Source organism: Strix uralensis, chromosome 1 (genome assembly GCF_047716275.1).
Source record: "Strix uralensis isolate ZFMK-TIS-50842 chromosome 1, bStrUra1, whole genome shotgun sequence".
NCBI classification, from domain to species: domain Eukaryota; kingdom Metazoa; phylum Chordata; class Aves; order Strigiformes; family Strigidae; genus Strix; species Strix uralensis.
This window is the reverse complement of record NC_133972.1, coordinates 45093618-45112155: the sequence shown is the minus strand read 5'-3', so window position 1 is coordinate 45112155 and position 18538 is coordinate 45093618. Positions and strand designations below refer to the sequence as shown.

The window sequence follows — 18538 nt, the reverse complement described above, 5'->3', positions numbered from 1 at the left end:
GAAGGGATCTCCCAAGCCCAGTCGTCTGTACACTGCTCAGGGTGCTCCAGCAGGTCCCCAGGCCCACTGAGATGCTGCTCCTTGCTTGCAGCCCGCAGGCACATCACCCTGCCGAGGCACAGTGCTGGGTGGGAAAGAGCACATGATGGACTGTGTACTCAGGAGGGGAGACGACAGTTGGGGAGGTGAATTAGGGGATGCCTGAGGAAGTGGTCTCCCTGCCTGCCAGGAGCCAGGGGGGTAGAAGGAGCCGCACCTGCTGCTGCAACCCAGAAGGTCTCTCTCTCTCTCTCTCTGGTTTGTGGAAGGCTATGATTTCTCATCTGCAATGACTGCTCTTGTCAGCTTGGCAACCTACTCAGCTTTGTGCATTTTGCCAGCTGTGAGAAGGGTGAGCCTGTGTCCCTCAAATCCAGTCCCTGGTGATCATAGGCATCACAGCTGGTAAATTCAAAAGGGTCTGCAAGAGCTACTCAATCTGTTCCCCCTTCTCCTGCATGGAGCATTTATCCTTATTTCTCTAAAGGTATTTTGTAAGAAAGACAAAGCAATTCAGAGACAGCAGTATGGCACAAGAAGAGAGGTGCAGAGGACACAAATACTGCTGTGCCTCTGCCCCCTCAGCTGCTGTGATCCACACTCCAGAGCAAGGGGACCTCAATCCCTCTAGTCAGTGTCAGAGCAGGAAGGCAAGGCTGTACTTCCCTGCTTCTCAGTTGTGAAAGTTAACAACACATTAAGCATTATCTGAGGTAATTGCTTATGGATACATATGGATCTGTTTCCAAATTGCACTTCTAGAAACTTTGCTCTTAGAGCCACATGAAGAGTTCTAAGTAACTGGTTTACAAAATGGAACCAAAGACAGAAATGCAATGAAGTGAAGAACTGAGTAGAGTTTTGCTAAATACAGCCTTGGATCACAAAGTTGGGCAGGGCTTGCTCCCTGCTGGGGTGGCTACTAATCTTAACCACTACTCTTTGCCAAAGAGGAAAGGGAGAGAAAATGAAACTAAAAGGTACGACTGCCACTGCGCAACTTGCACATTCAGCTCCATTGCTATATGTGACTGCACCAAATTAATCCTGACCAAACGCACCATGCAGGGAGTGAGGTGGGTAATATAACACTCTCCTGTCACAAACCCAACAGCCTGTGCACAGCACAGGGCAATGCTCTGCTCCTCCTGCTGCCCCCAGTAAATCTGCCTTGCTAGAAGGCTGTTACAGCCACAATATATTTTCCTTTTTTTATTAGCAAGAACATTACCAGCATGAATTACATACTACATTCCTATCAAATTCAATTCCTAAAAATTTCAGTGTGACCTGGAACAAAGGGATTACACCAAAGATTAACATGGATAAATGATGAATATAAAATACAAATCAAGAGAAACTGTACATGTTGTCTGAATAGGGGAGTATAAAACTCAGCTCTGTTCAGAGCTTCACAGTCAGGAGTGGATGAGACAATGAATCTCCTGCTGTCACTGGAGTTAAAGCAGTAGGTCTCGGTATGTTTTCCAGACAAATTGATTTTGTTTTATGCATTATCACATTACGTGTGACGGTCATTGTGAGAAAGAGACTGCTACAAGAGGCAACAGTTGTTTATTGAAAAGGACAAAGTTGTCACAGCTTGTAAAGAGGGGTTTCTGTTTGTCTGTTAGCTGTAAGATACTAATTTCCTTTCACAGGATAGAGCTTCCTCAGGTGGGGAAAGAAGTGTGGGAAGCCCTAGGTAACTGAACAGACTAGATTATCACAGTGTTCCTTCTTTGAGAACACAGATTCCTATCTAGTAAGAACTGATGTAAATTCAGTGAAATAAGTGGGACTACATCTAGTAGTTAGTTGTGAAGCTGCCAAACACAAAATGAATGGAGCACTGAGCATGTTCTCCATCATTTTCCTTCTGGGTCCTTTTCTCCAGAATATGATTTGTCATTATTTACTTTCTAACATACTCTAGCAATTTGTTCTTGGCATTGATGCTGAATGTTGTTGGGGGTTCAGATATAGAGAACTGGTATACAGCACCCACAGGTGCAGATGGGAGGAGGATCCGACCTTATGTTGCCAGATTATGTTTCAGTTTTCCAGTTACAAATGAAGTATCAAAGTACAAATAAGTATCAAAGCACAAAAAGAAAGCTGAACGACATCATTTTATTCCAGGACTCAAAGCTATACATGGCCTTAAATGAAAGTAGCTTAGCCATCAGTGAGCTGATACACAGTGGTTCTGCAGATCTCAGTGCAGTCCAAAGTAGCACAGCATGAAATCCTTGTTTCAGAAGTCCATGGAGTTACTTGCATGACTAAAATGCATGCTGAGGTGGTTTGATATCATGGAGACTTAATGGGAAGGAAATCTGACAGGCATTGCAGTTTTCATCTTGTAAAATCATTGTTCTTTAGGATGAATTTTCTGTTTCTCAGCAGAAAATCTAGCTTTATTTTGTTTAACAGGCATAAGTTACCAAAGGAAATAATGACTTGTGACACAAAACCTGACAGACTTCTCAGGACAGCTGAACCTGTGCTTTTGACCACCTGTAAGTGGCAGCCACTTCCATTAGCAGTTGAAAGACTTCTAGTCACCCCCATGACTTCTTGTCTCCCTCCTCCTTTATTAAGTCCCCGTGTGACAATCAGCCATCTCTAAAGCAAAGGCTGGCTACCCGCTGGTTTGATGCTGCAGCAGTAATATGTGCTGGGTTACTCAACAGCTACTCTAGGAAAGCGGCTCTGGCTCAACCAGGAGCTGCTGAGCTGCTGTCAAGCCAGGGAAACAGTGTTGACTGACTGGGATGAAGGCAAAGAGGCTGACAGAGGTGCTGACAAAGAGAAGCGAGATGTGCCAGGGGAAAATACTGAGTCCAGAAGACCACAGGTATTGTTGCTAAACAGGACAGGAGAGAGAACAGAGGGAAATTAAATACTGGGGGAGACTTTTCCTCCTATGGTTGTGTACAGAGAACAGGAGTACTAAAAAATTCTCAAATCTGTTTAAAGCATGACAGAAAGAGTAACCGCAGTACACACACACTTTGGGCCAGGCTATGCAGCATGCATCTGTACATCAAGGAGTGATCTGCAAACAGCTGTATGAGCCACAGACCTTGGCGTTAATAAGAATTTATAAGTGGAACGAGATGCTTCTTCATGGATAGCTTCAAGTGTTACTTAGCGGAGCAATCAGTTCAGAACAAGCCACTGAAGACAAGTGGGCAAGTGGAAAAGCTGGGAATAGGTGGTTTGGAAGCAAGCAGGAGAGTGGCTCTGTAATCACTCCCATGCACTGAGGGATGAGGACCTTGAGTTGTGGGGAGACTTTTGTAATCACAGCACTGCCCAACACCACCTTTTGCAGGTATTAGCTCATCAGCGCATGGAGTATACATAAACTAGGACTGTTAGTGCCACAATTTTTTTTTCTATGAAAACCATGGAAGCAGGGAAAGTAGAAGCCTTGTAGTAAATTGTCCTATTATCACGAACAAAACGGGGGCTGAAGTGAAAGGTTCAGACCCCATCCAAGAGGCACCTCTAACATGCATGTAGGAAAAGGCTTGAGTTATCTCAGGATCCAGAGCCTCAAGTTCTCTCCTGAATGTGGGCATTTCTGTCTGGGAACTGAACCAAGTTTGGCCAATTCTGTTAAAATGCTCTTCTGGTATCTTTTGTGCAAGTAGCCTAATGGTTGAAGCAGTTGCCCATGGAGAGGGAGACCTAGGTCAAAGGTACCCCTCCAGTTGAGGGTCTCAGCTTCTCAGCCCGTTTCCCCCCAGGTGCTCCAATGAATAGCCATGAGCATGGCCCTGCTGCAAGACTTCTCCTTGAAAACTATGACACTGTACAGAAAAGGCGTCAAGACTAAATGTGTCAGAAAGCAAAAGGAGGTCACAAAAGACAAAACTTTGTGATTCAGTGCCTGTTGGGTGTCTCAGGGATGTAAACTGCTGTAAAGATTTGTGGGGTAGGTCTCAGAGTACTCTCACAAGAGATGGACAGTCACAGTGCCACGTAAGCTCACTTCCCAGGCACACAAATTCTGCAATCCATTCTGACCAATGCCTACTTCCACTGGAAAGGGGGAGGTTCCTCCATCAAAGCTGAGATGCAGGTTTGAATCCCCTCATACTGGGGCTGACACCAGAAGTTTCCCGCTTGCTGGGTGAATACTCTAATCATGAATAGCTTGATTTATAAAGAACAGAAATATCAATCAATCTGGCTGCTACTGTAAACGGGATTCAGCAAAATGCATACTGGGTCTGAGCCAACCTGAAAACTCCTCTATTTCTAAACAGGCAACAAGCTCAACAAAATGAACAGTTTTAGCTAATGGTACTGGATAATTAATTCACAGCTATGCAATAGTCTGTTTCCTTACTTTCCAGTTGGGCACATACATTTTGGTTTAACCTTGTTGAAAATTTTTAGATTTATATACCCTCCTCCCCAAATGTTTAGTTTCATAGTTTTTAACTGCAATTGGTACACTGTGTCTATGCTGGATTTAGCACACTGTGGCATCAAGCACCGCCTACAAGCAACATGTCCTGAGCGTGGAACACACAAGTGTGTCTTTCTTCAAACAATACTCTTTGTGGAGTTATACTTGTGTCTAATATTTCCTAATATTTCTGTCCTTGGTTTTTCTTTTCATTTGTCCTTTTAAATGTTCTTGAATTACTTCTCTTAGTCTGCATGGCTGCTAATATTTGTATGAAGAATTCAATGAACAACTGAAACTTGGAGACTGAAAGAACATTATTTCTGTTCATCTGCTTCCATAAAATGATATTTTCCAATAAAAACTGAACAAAGAACATGTTGATACATATTTTATGCACATAAGCATTTTCTCTTCATTATAAAAACTTAGAATGAGGTGCTAAAAATGTTTTGATATTATAACTAAGTAGTTAATATATTCATAAACTAGGTTCCATAAATCCATGGGTAATATTTACATAAATAAATATAAAATATTTTACAAATGAAAACATATAAATTAAAAAACCCAAAAGCTTGACCTATTTTAATTTCAGCCAGACTCTCTGAGATTTCACAATGCTGCAAAATGCCACTGGAAACATGCTTCCACTCAACAGCATGAATGTTCTGAAGACTTCCTTAGAGTAAGATGACAAAAAGAAATACTGTACCAGTTGGATCAAAGTCTGGAAAATAATCCGGACAATTCTGAGCAGTGATTCTTCCAGCAGGGGTGTCATCCCAGCACAACCAGCCATCCCACGTTCGGTTGCAGAACAAACCTGGACATTTAAGAGGAGTGCAGTAGTTAATTCAACACACAGTCACTTCTGAACCTGCTCTGTTATAGCCTCTCAGGGAATATTGCCATCTGCAGACTTGTTAGAAATAATCCTTGTTACTTCTACACTTTGAGTGGCATTCAGGTGCTACAAGGTACTTGTTTTTGCTGACCTGATGTTAGTGGTGTTCATTTTGCTGGAAAGTAATGTTTTAAAACTTGTTGAACCAAACTTTGAATGTAGGGTCTGATTGTATAAATTATTTTTGATCCTTCTTCTGTCCTTAGCTGCAAGCATGTACACACACTAGTGGTACTCAAAGACCTTACAGATATCCACTTTTCATTTCACCTTCTGCTGTTCAGTAGGACCAAAAATCAAGTCTTTGAAATGTAAATGTCAGAAGGGCTTACAGGGACGTCCCAGCTAAAAGCAACATTGGCAGAGACAGTTCCCTGTAGGGTTGTTGCATTGCTCCACACCAGAGATCGGTGACATAATTACAGATGCAGTGAAGAAGGTGCAAGACCTATCTGTAAGAGGCTAATTCTGCCTGCTGATGGTTGTCTGTGTAGGCATGCTGTGATCCTGTCCTCATCATGCTCCTTCTGGGAAGGTAGCACTGTGGAAGCTGTGTCCCCTACAAGGACTCTTCTGAACTCCAGAAATGGCAGCCATGCTAGGGAGGCAGAACACAGCTCATTCTTGATTCCCACTACAGAGATGTTACATACTATGGTCCACAGAGACTGTGTTATAAGACTGCTTGCTGTAACACAATTTTCTGTCTTATTGTGGATTTATTCAAGTAACACATTAAAAAAACCCCTGTATTTCTTAGTTATTTTCCATTAAAAATCAGTTTGTGTTGGGGAAAATATATTTATCATCATGACCATCAGGTTAAAGGGAAATACAGTGAGAAGATACATCTTGCCTTTTTTTGCTCTGGTCCAAAGGGAGTTTCAGAATTACTGTTATAACCATGTAGGTTGTTTTTGAAAGAATCATGTGGAAGGCACCTAATAACCATTGAAAGTTAATAAAATGTGGGCAGCTAATTGCTTCTGGTGTTTTTGAAATTATTCACAGTTAAGATTTCTTACTGATGCAAGAAAGCTGTAAAAAGACATCTGAATTGTTCAAATTTGCACCAATAATTGGTTTTAAGTTAAAATAGTGGTGGATTACAAATTGAAAGCATAAACCATTCCAAATTAATTTTTTCCCAATTAGATGCCTAGCAAAAAAGATATTTTTATGAACACATTTTCTTAATTAGCTAAGATTCTATGCACTTCTATTTTTCCATTGTCAAGTTAAATGTGCTAATGCTACTTCTTCACTTAATTAACCAACCACTGTATCAGCAGTTTGTTATCTTCAGGCATTCCCATGTTTTCTAGCTTTGAGATGTATCTGAAAGACTTTTAGGAATCACTTTGTAATACCAAAGAAAAAGAAGAGTAGAAAATATTTGCAACTTGAGTTTGTGTCTGAAAGACACTGCAGAATGGGGTTGGTAGGAATTTCTACATTTAAATCCTTTGCCTTGCCTGATAAAAAAAAATAAAAATCATTGATGTTGATCTATACATTGTGGAATGTGTCTTTCAAGGTAAGTAACAGGATATATATGCACACATACATCCATAAATATATACACACACACATTGTAGTACCACTATTATTTGCCATTTCCCTTTCTATTAATCTTAGTATGTGCCTCATATTCGATAAAGATGCATCCTCAGTGCTTTATAAACCTCTTTTTGCTAGTGTTACTGCTGAATATGGAATACCTGGCACATCTGTGTTGGTACAGAGCATGGCAGCTATCAATCAATACAAAAATGACAGAAAAACGAAACAGTGAGCAAAGCAAACAGAATCACATTTCTATTCAAGAGAACACTGTTGACAATTGGCTCTTTGTGTGAGCTTGCCGAAAGCAAGAACAAGAGACATTCAAGCGGCAAAGCACTGAGCCAGAAATGTAGGTGACAGGGGTACTGTCTGCATGGGCGGGAAGAGCTGTTTATTCCCTGGGCTTGTTCCAGGCTTTTTTCTTTCTCAGCACTTAAGAGGATGCTAAGTTAGTGGGAATTTGACTACTGCTTACCTGAAGGAAATTGCACCCCGAGGAAGACTGTGCAGAAGAAAAAGTTTATAGTGATATAAGCAAGCATGGTAATAGACAAGTGGATTTCTTAAAAAACTTTTTTACCTTTTTTCCTATACGGAGGAGCTCTGTTCATCCTCTCATAGCATTTGAACTGTGAATCTATTATCTTCTGTCGTATGACTGAATTTTCAGTTACTACAGGCTCTAATGTAGGATCAGTATAATTTACAGTAGAAGAAAGACTTGGAACCATTCTCTGTACAGAAAGGAAAAACTGTTAGTATAAGTGAATAAACTAGGGGGATAAAATAAAAAGTGAGGATCAGAAACCTCTATTATATATGCTTCAAAGGCCTTTTATTTGCAAATGTGTTTAGCATTATGACAGGCCTTCTACTGCTTGCAAAGTAAATGCTGTGTTTTTACTACTTTACCTCACCATAAACTCAGGATTTTAACCAAGCCCTTTTTCTTGGCAAAACAGAGGACCATTAACTACTTGATAAAGTCTTCAAAATCTTTTCATTTAGCTTAGCTATCTGCAAAAAAATTTGTATATGCCCAAAGTTACACCCATTTATTTCTGCCCACTTGTGCTGATTTCTCTCCAGACTGCCCAAAGTATCTCAGTGCCACGGATTATTCCATGTTTAATGTCACCTGATTTGAGCTCCTTCAACTGTTAAGGTCATAGAAACACAGGGCAGAGAGTTTATACTTCACTACCTGGACTTAGCTCCTAGTTAAGTACCTAAGCAAAGTGTCTCTACATTTAAGAGTCTGAATAGCAAGTTTTTCTTTGATCAAGTGGCATCTTCTGACTTCTCCCACTCCCAGCTGCCTGCAGGGCAAAGGGAAGGGTCGTTGCCTCTGGAAGGCAAAAATCTCAGGTAGAGAGGTCAGCTATCTTTTTTTTTCATCCATCCATTTATCCATCCACCCACCCACCCATCCATCCCTCCCTCCCTCCCTCTCTCCATCCCTCCCTCCCTCTGTTGTACAGCCCAGGCCTGTGAGCCAGGGTCGAAATAAGACCGTGGAGCTTTAGTTAACTCTGTTCTGCCTTAATCCTGTATCATCAGATCACTTCTCTGCGTGAAGGTGATAGGAAAGGATTAGTTCCTCTGCCTCCCCAAGAAAAAGCAATGCTGCTGTAGCACTTTCTTTGATGACCCTCTATTTTTCCCTGTACTAAACCATACTAAAGCCATCACAAACACATACAGAGTCATTTACAGGCTGCTTCAAAACTTAGGACTCTTATAAACACATAAACTTGATGTTTTTAGCAGCAAAACCTAGTAAACAGATCTTTAAGCAAGCATTTGTAGTTGTTCACACTGAAAACATGATAGGTTTGAAATTTTTTTATCATGTATCACAAGCAGTTGTATCTCATTAATACATTATTTTTTTCCCATTTGCACAATTAAAACACCTTGGTAAAATACACAGCAAAACCACAGTATGTTGGACTTAGTTAAAAAAAAAAAAAAGCCATTGCTTTATCCTGATACTTCTGTGCCAAACCATCTCAGTTTAATCTTTTTATACTCTTACACCTAATCAATTATTTTTTCTTAATCTAATCTCTTTTGATACAAACATTTTAATTTTCAACTGTACACAGCTACTATCTGAAGACTGGAGGACAGTGAAGGCAGTTGAAATAAAATGGAAAGAATAAGAAGGAAGATATTTTCTGGCAGAAATAATTTTATATAAATTTTATGTGTATGTATACACACACACACACATGCACAAAGATATACTTAGACAGTGAAGCCATTTGGAACATTTCATCTGGCCATCCAAGTGAAAAATTAAGCATCTAGAAAGGCAGAACAGGAAATACAGAATGAAAACCAAACATCACAGATCCCTCACTTATGAAAAGATTAAAGGGAATAGATGGAGTCCATAAGGATCATTTAAAAACCAACCAAGCAATATCATAAATCCAGTATGTAGTGTAGGAAAATGCAGATGAGGTTCTTCAGACAACCTCAGGTCCCTCTTAGCCCTTCAGGTATGGCCACAGGCTTCGGTACTTCTCTGAAGTGATTCATACACCACGCTTATTTTTTCCATTCTTATTTTGAATAATAACTCAGTTCCAATCTGTTTGCATTCAAAAGAGGAATAACAGTATCATAAATGAAAGATAGGGTGAATTCCATTGCATCGCCTCTGTTCTCGACAATGCCTCTGTTATTCTGGGCCAGTTTGAGAACACATGCACATTTTGAAACCATAACCATCTGATTATGCTTAGAAAACATCACCAATTTTCCCTGCCCTGGAACAATGCTTTTATTTTAGTTTTGTTTTCTTCTCGAAAGGAGATGATCTGTTCTTCACATCTGTTTGACCAAACATATCAAAATCATTTCACACTGACAGAGACCAGAAAGACTGGTGTTGCTGGCCATAAATAGTGTTGCAGTTTCATTTGCTTTATGTGTACAGAATAAAGCACAACATAGATATGAAACAATTGGCAAGTGCCAGCTACACAGATAGAAACTGTAGAAATTGTTCAGTGAACATCTTTCCCCGATTCTAACTTCTTTTGGAGCCTCTTTTACACAGCATTTTTAAAAGGACAGACCATTTCCAGAAGATTGCATAATACAGAAACATATAAGCTGAAATCAAAAGTAAGATATGCTGTCAGAAAATAAATGGTTTATTTACATCTTTTAACTGGTGAAGATGTAACAGTTTGTAACTAGGGATGATGATTTTGGGGGGTAAGATACAATTCAGAGACCAAAGACACCTTACTCTTAAAAGTCAGTTTCATAACTTGAGGTGTGTAAGGGACACAGCTGTGTGTAATCCAGTTCCTGAAGAAGTCAGCTCTTGTTGGGTACAGGTTAATGGGAATATTTTAATACTTGGAGACCTGGGGTGGTGGACGGGATAAATGTCTTGGATTGTGCACAAAATTATTTAAAGGGGTTAAGCATGTAACCAGGAGGAATACCCATTCTACTGCCTCTGCACAAAGCAATCATGGCCCATCTGAAATTGCTAGCAAAATTTCGATTGCCCACATTTGGGTCAGGAATTCACACAGAGGGATTAAAAATACGGATGAGACTGCATCACTAAAGCTCAGAGGAAATTACTTCATCAGCAGAAATCACTTAATGGCCTGTAGTAAATCTAAAGCAAGTTTGGATAAAAACTGGAATAATAATATTAGATTACAGCTGTCTCTTAAATTACCTATTTTTTTTCCTTTTTACCAAACACAAAGACTCAGATTTTCAAAGTTAGTTGCACAAAAATCTTTCCAGGCATTTTTGATGTAATTGAATAGCTTCTGTGCGAAATCAAATTAAGGGGTTATACGTAGGTGTGTTACTGGTATTGTTAATCTGTGATATGCCCATTAAAGGTACTCTTCCCTTTGATTGCTATTTCTCACTTCTGTTTGTCTAGATTTGAAAAGCTGACCATGGAAGTCTGAACAATATTTTCTTCTACCTTAAAATCAGATGACCATTTCAGCAGACTAATGAAAAATTAATTTGGTGCATTGCTGGAGGTTGAGCAGTCACACCTCTGTTTGCAATGCTGGTGTTTTCTACTGCATGCAGGAGAATCACACGTCCACCACCACTCCAGGACTCGAGCCTAAAGCCTGGCCTCCCCAAAGTCAGCCAGTGGACTGATGATCCAGCCTTATATTCTTGGGGCTCAGTCAGACAAAAATCTTGATAAAGTTTGTGATGTCAGATATTATTACTCATTTTAGTCTTCTTGCGCTTCTTACTGTAGGGCTCAGGAAAGGGCAAACAGGGCAGAAAGAAATCTCTGGGTCATTATTCTCTTATCAGAGTAGCAGGAGCTTGGGCGTGGCTACATGGCGGGGAAAGCTTACTGTGTATTATGCTAATGGGAGATGCTGGGAATGTCCATGAGTCTCTGTGTGTCTGTGTCCGTGTGTGTGCTCTCATGCAATTAATGTTAGGAATCATCTCTGCTACTACTTTTAATTACTATATCTAGGTATTTTAGGAATTAAGTTTTAAAACACATATTTTCACCATAAAAAAAGCCAAGATTAAATCATTTTCACCTGGTTACTATCTACGGTATTGAACAAATTTTGAATGTTCAGAGTCCGCTACTGCACATTAAAAACCCTTCCCATCCATCCATCAGTTACTTCAGATGGAAATATAAATGATGTTGATACAATAAAGGAATGCCTCATTCATTTATAAATATTCTTTATTAAAGAGAAAGAAATAATTCACAACTTAATAATCAGGATGTGTTCATAGCCTGAAAATGACTGGTATGATTTCTTCAGAAGAAAACTGTTTAAATGATGTCCTATGCAGCAGTTTAGCAGCCGTACATATGATGTCACTCCTAAAAGTCCAAGTAAATGACGTCATACATACGACCACCAAGCCACCACGTGACAAATGACTGTTATAAGAAAATGAATTATCATTACAAAGAGAAAAAACAGGCTGTTGGGAATGCTGAAGTTCACTTTATACCTAGAATTGATAAAGGAATCTAGAGAAAGCAATTTGGCTTCATTATTAAACTATATTGAAATGAACAAATAGTGCCCGGGTTTCTGTAAGACAGACACCTGCTATTAACTTGTGCAAGACTGTGTCCATTTCTGCAAGACAGAGTCCAGATAAAGCAAGCATAAATTTCCTTCTTTTTTTTCCACAAAACATTGGACATGATGAACAAGCATCCCCAAATATTTTTCTTCCACCATCAAGGAGCTTGAAGTATACTAACTGTTGACTATACATAACATTTAGGAAAAGAAGGTATTTGCAGCTTTCTTTGCTTTTGTTTTTTCCCTCCTTCCACTAAATACAGTAATTTTGCAACATTTATTGTTAAGCTCAGTCAAAATATATTTAAAATTCTGGATGCTCTAAGTGTTTGTTATTGATTTCGATAGCTCAAACATTCATTTGGTACAAATCTTTTAAAACTGCTATGTGTAATCACCACTTTGTGAGTCACTAAACTCCTGTCCTTCAATACATCGTATCTTTGAGCGAGAACTCAGCATGATTTAGACTGGTTGCAGAGCCCCTCTCATGCTTTGATTATGTTTGAACTACTTTTCACAGCTGCTAGTGTTAGGACAGGGAAGAAAATGACTGATGCCTTAGGAAGGTCATTAGTGCATGGTACTCAGTGAACATAAGAATAATTTCTTATCCATCACAAATGCGCTAGGAAACAGCAGACCATTTCTTTGGGGAAATACCTCAGCATGACATGTTTTACTTAGCCACTGAATGTTAAAATTTTCCCATACTCAATTGCTGTTAAGGAGGATGGAAATCACAGTAGGATCCCATGTGACTTACATTGCAGATTTTGGCAGCTGTTTAAACAAGCACGAGATTATCAGCTACAGTAGGTGAAGACAAGGCACTTTTAATGAAAAGCAACTCATGAACCTTACAGTTCTTTTCCATTGCAGCAGGATTTGCTCACAGAAGGAAGCTTTACTCCCAGAGTAACCTGATGCAAACTGTGGGCTTAAAGGAAGACTGCAGACTACTTCATGGGTTTTTGCTTGCAGCTCTGATTATCATCTTGTGAGAGACCTCTTTAGGGCAATCAGCTGCATAGCAACATTCTTGGTTTTTTAAAAAGCAAAGATGGAGACAAAAAGTCCTGGTCACCCCTGAGACTGGGTGAATAGAACAGAATACCGCATTCCTCTCCCTCTTGGGAAACTGTGAGCAGCTCGAGTCTCAAATTCTCACACTAATTCTCACCGCCTTACATCAGCAACAGCTTGCTTTCCTGAGTTTTCCTCGTGTGAGAAGGGCTCCAGAACTTGCAAGTCCACTTCCTTGCAGCTTGAAGCAACCCATAGTTACAAAGGGAAATGTGCACTACAGACCAACAGCTTTCAAAGCCATGGTCTCAGGTAATGAGACCCTGGGGGATCTCATCATCCGAGGATGGTGAATCCTCTGAGCTTCCAGTGATACCAGACAGCAAGCAAGTCTCTGATGAAGCATGCCGAAGGAGGATGTGACAGATCTTCAGCAGCTCTTCTGGCCCACCAAAGGGTGGGACCTGCTCTGGACCAGATGCTGGAAGAGCCGCTGACTGAGCAGGAAAAGGTTTGTGCTTACAGTACCCACACGAACACGGGTTTTAGAGACTCATGGTGAGCTGGTCAGGTGGCAGGAGCCCGGGGGCACATGACCACACTGCCCCACCAGTGCATATTACATTCCTAGCTGCGAGGATGAAATAGGTACACCATGAGCAGTGCCCTCATCATAGTGGCAAACATTTTACTAATAGGCTTCTGGAGACTTGCACTATCACAACTGTGTTTCAAAACACACCAGTTTGTGCAGTTACCAGAAATTACATTTAGGCTTTCACGTACTTAATTTTCCATGTTTTGTGAATGGGAATTATTCACAGGCCTTTCAGGAGCTGACACAATGTACCAGACTCTGTATAGCTTAGGGACTGAAGCTTGGTAACAATTTGACAGATTTGAACTTAATGAACTTGTACAATTTGTTTTTTACTCAAAATGAACTTATTTTAAAATACAATCTTGGTCTAATGGACCTAATTGAATGATAGTGTGGTCTTCAGCTGGACCATCCATTTTGTCCTTTCTGTGCACTTTGTGGTTTGTCAGGACAAAAAAATTGGAATATGTGAGAACTACTCCAACAATCCTCATTTACAGGATAAGACCAAACTACCATTTGTAGGCACTAGATGACAATTCTTACTTGACAAAATCATGCAGAGAATAGAACTGTCTTTTCTCAACGTCCTGCAAAATTGATCCGTCACACAGGAAAGAGACCCAAGCTTGTTTCCTCCTCCTCATTCTCTGCAGTTTGATGCCCCTGGACACACTGTGCAGATGTTCCATCTTTCTTGTGGAAAGAAATGTGCACTGAGGAGATGAACTAATTGCTCCAGTACACAGGGGCTCATGTACTTGAGAAAACAGATCTCAGTTACATTCTGTGGCTCTCAATAATTACCAAAAACTAGAGAGCATCAGGAATAAAGTGAACTAAGAAATAAGGAACAGTTAAATTTAATGGAATTCACTTTGAATCGTAGAGGACTATCTGGTGATGCATTATTATGTATCCAAAAGCAAGGGAAGCCATCAAAGAAGACAATAAGGAGTTAGTTTTATTTCTAAATAAGGTTTTGGAGCAATTGGTGCTTTAGTTTTTGTTTGGCAAAGGTGAGTTATTATGGACCTGTACACAGAAGAGTAAAGTGTTATGCATTCTATGCAAAAAATGACATATGTAAGAGAGATGACTTCTATTGGAAGGTACCAAAACTCCTTGGTGACAAGTCTAAAGGAGACTGTGGGGAGAGGGTGTCTATGGACACCATGTAACTATGGTCTATGACAAAACATTCAAGAAGAGATATGGGATGAATCTGAGGAAGTCTTCTGCAAAGCACTGAGACTGTATACAGAACAGAGAGTGCTCCAACACTGAGTGTGTTAGGGAATCACAGCTACACAAAGAAAAGAGATTTCAGGTAAAATCATGCCCTTCTCAATAGTGGTGACCACCGCAAGGGGGCTGGCACCTACAGTGTGACAAATGGCATAAGCAGAGAGCCTGGAGCCCAGAGGAGAAAGCAAGGACCTCAAAAGGTTGTGTTGCTTTGCAACAGCTTGCAGTCACCAGCTGGGAATGCCGGACACAGACGAGAGGATGACAGTAAACCATCAAAGTCATCAAAGAAGAAAGATCTGGAGGATGGTTTGGGGGGTGAGTTAGAGAACAGGAATGAGAGATCACCCCTGTGTCACAAATCACTTTAATTACTATATCTTCCTCAAACTCAGACAGTGGATGACATGTAAGTCCCAGGGGTTCATGGCTCTGGGAATCAAGAAGTGATTAGAAAAACCAACAGAGTGGGAACAGTCTTTTTGGAAGAGAAAGAAAGACACCCTTTCCTTGTTACAGACCACAAATAAAATGCAAAAAAATTAACATTTTCTATCAGCTACAGGTCAAAAATTTTTGGAAAAATGACTGATGACGTGTATTTTTCATATTTGATCTAACAGCAGTGTTCTGGCAAATGTCATTAAGGGAACAAAGCTTGTTCTACTTCTATGACTGTGGCTTCTCCCTTACTAGAAGATAAATTAATCTAGGAGGTGTCTAAGTAGATCACAGTATGGCCACTGCGGTGGGGAAGGAAGGAAGGAATATAGAGATTGGAACAGTGAAAATGTAAGGAAACTTGTGCTTAAGTTATCCATTGAGGTTGGAAGTTGGAGAGCCCTCTGGTGCAAAGATATCTAAAAGGAAGGGGATGCAGATCTCACTGCAGAATTTCTTAAAGAAATCCTAGTCCTGGAGTACTGAAGGAATGAGCGCAGAACTAACATTGCACACATGCTATCATGGGTGAGAGATTTAAAAGATTTGTGGACAATGGGGCAAGGATCAGCACTGACCTATGAATCAGATGCTCAGAAATGCTGTTGACAATTTTAGTTATCAGAATATTTACAGTCCTGTCACTAGACTGGGGAAGAAAAATAATCTGGAACTGCTCCTTCAGTTGGCACTGGCTTGTTACAGGAAGAATCACTGTTTTTTGCCAAGGCCCCTGTCGGGCTGTGCAGACCAGCTGGGATTCAAACCCAGAAGGAAGCTGGTCTCTATCAGACCATTTTGTTAGAGACATCTCTGACCATGCGTGATTTCTCAGCCAGTGCATTGCTACGTGCATCCCTTGCAGGGCTATGTGGAACAGCCACAGAAGCTCACAAACACCAGAATACTCCAATATACCTCAAGGCAGAAGAATTCTGCCAAGCACAGGGATTATTCCTCAGATCATTAACTTATTCTGGAGAAATTGTTTTGAGACAAAGTTAGCAGAAATGCATTAACTCTCCTTTGTTCTTTATCCAGCTCTCCAGCTCTTCTTTGGTTGAGGGTCCTAATCCCGAACTATGAATTCAGTATTTTACCAAAGTAGGTGTTCTTTGCTGTTCTCCTGGGTTCTCCACGATCTCATTTAATTGTTTTCTTTTTACCTTCTTCTATTCATCATTCTCTTACTGTTGGCTGCTTTCCTTCCCTCTGTTTTACCCGTATAAATTTAAGTGGCAAACAGCTCCATGGGCAAGTTATGCTAGGCTGAGAGAAGAGGAGGGACACAACCCAATCAACAAACCAGGGAGAGCAGTCTCTACTGTTCCCCAACATGTCTTCTAGCCCCATTTCTACAATTTATAGCCAGAAAGGATGGGAGCTGATGGGGGGACGTGCACAAATGTTCCATATTCAGGTGTTGGAAGAGAACATGAGAAGCAGAGGGGTGTGAGGAGCTAACCAACAAAACCCAAGAAGAATAAGAATCAAAGTTTTCTTCAGGAACACAGAGATAAATAGTTAGATGGGGAATAAGGTGGCATCCAGCATGCAAGTTACTCATATCACACCAAGGTACAGAGGTGCTTGTTCCCAGTAAGATCATTCAGACATATTCTGACTGTTCTGTAACTGAGGCTCTGGGCAGTAGTCTCAGTTCTGACAATCTGTAATGTCTCCTATTTTATGATAATTGCTAACAATTTCAGGTTTCACAAGCAGAAATAAGAGAAAGCATTCAACTTACATGAGAGGTATTTAGTCAGGTAGAAATGAAGTTACTACATATTTAGGACAACAGTTACTCAGCCATGGTGCATACATTGAATAAACTGTTATATTCATATTAAACAGTTGAAAATACCATTTGAACTGAATACTGTTCAGTGAACTTTATAGTGTTATTTTTCATTTCAGTTGCTTTCCTAATAGCAGAGTAACTATAAACAGTGAAAATCCACAATTACTGAAGTCAGTCTAAGTCTCACACAACAAAGTTAAGGGAGTTTTCAAACAGATTAAGTTTCCATGTCACTGATATGTTGTAGCCTGTAAAACACAGAAATGAAAAATCACATGCATTACCTTTTTCTGACTTGCAGTTCTGTCTTACCAAAACCCAATGGTTTCAAGTTCAAACTTTTATGAGATATCTTATTTAGAAACTTCATTAACCTTATTTTGAAATTTATCAGTAAGGGAACTCATTCCTCCACCTGTGCAATATAACAAATATAACTCAGTACTCATTTTTCTAAACATCACCACAAGTTTAAATTTGGCAGGTGTCACGAGCAGTTCAGTTTTCTCATACTTACAATTAGAAGGATGATCAGTAAGAAGCAAGTGTGGACTGTCGTTTTCATTGTGGAATCTTCCTGGAGAGACATGTTGCAGCTGACCCTTCTGGGAATTAAACAACAAAAACAAAAGCAGTATTAGACTTTATCTGTCAAGATAAATTCCTTGTCTTTGTGTATGAGCATCTTTCTAGACTTTGGACTCTGTGTGTGTGCGCCCCCAGCCTTGCATGTGATCATGTCTGATTTCACTGGAGGCCGGTATGTTTTTAATTTGGTCTCCTCTGTGGATCTCTGGTGGTGAGTTCAGCTGATCTGGGGTACAGATCCATGTTACTATGTCACCAGCAGCAGATCTGGGTTAAGCTTTGTGTCTTTGCCAGCTGAAGCTACATTGGTTGTCCTGATTCAGCTGCTTCTAACCTAGACATATGGCTGCAGACCTATGAATAATCTGGATATTTTAAAACCAACCTGAAAACCCCAGAAAGATCTGGTTCACAGATAAGCATAATGGCAGCTCAAAAGGCATATTTATGGGCTAGAGAAAACCAGAAGTTGGGTAACCTCTAGCTAGGTGAACAAGCAAGTGTGACAGGAAAAGAGAGAGAAACTGGGAACACCACTGTGGGATTACATGCTCCCTAATGCAGTCAGCTTGGCTAAACTGTGGATAGACACAAGGCAGTGCAGCCCTCAGGCATCAAGAATGACTGTTTCAGCTGCACAAAGTACTGGAGAGGCAGAGCATGAACACGACTCCACAGGCTTGGAGGGAACTGGCTCAGCAGCTTTTGGGTTTTCTTTTTTTTCCTAAATCAACACTCATCTCGCCTTCTGGAAAAACTATCCAGGGGCCACCATGCATCATCATATTGCTTCACAGTTGTGGGAGTTCAA

The 18538-nt window shown here is 40.4% G+C and overlaps 1 protein-coding gene across 2 annotated transcripts in view; it reads right to left on the bottom strand.

Moving 5' to 3' along the window:
* CALCR (calcitonin receptor) overlaps window positions 1-18538 on the bottom strand; it is a 170188-nt gene that overhangs the window by 52609 nt on the left and 99041 nt on the right. The window contains exons 2-4 of one of the 2 annotated variants that reach the window (XM_074892318.1): window positions 17657-17744; window positions 7519-7672; window positions 5181-5291 (exon numbers count right to left, since the gene is read on the bottom strand). In XM_074892318.1, the coding sequence (XP_074748419.1) occupies window positions 5181-5291; window positions 7519-7672; window positions 17657-17728 (337 nt within the window). In that variant the 5' untranslated portion in view covers window positions 17729-17744. The remainder of the gene's footprint in view (window positions 1-5180; window positions 5292-7518; window positions 7673-17656; window positions 17745-18538) is intronic. The other variant, XM_074892326.1, reaches the window with a different exon arrangement.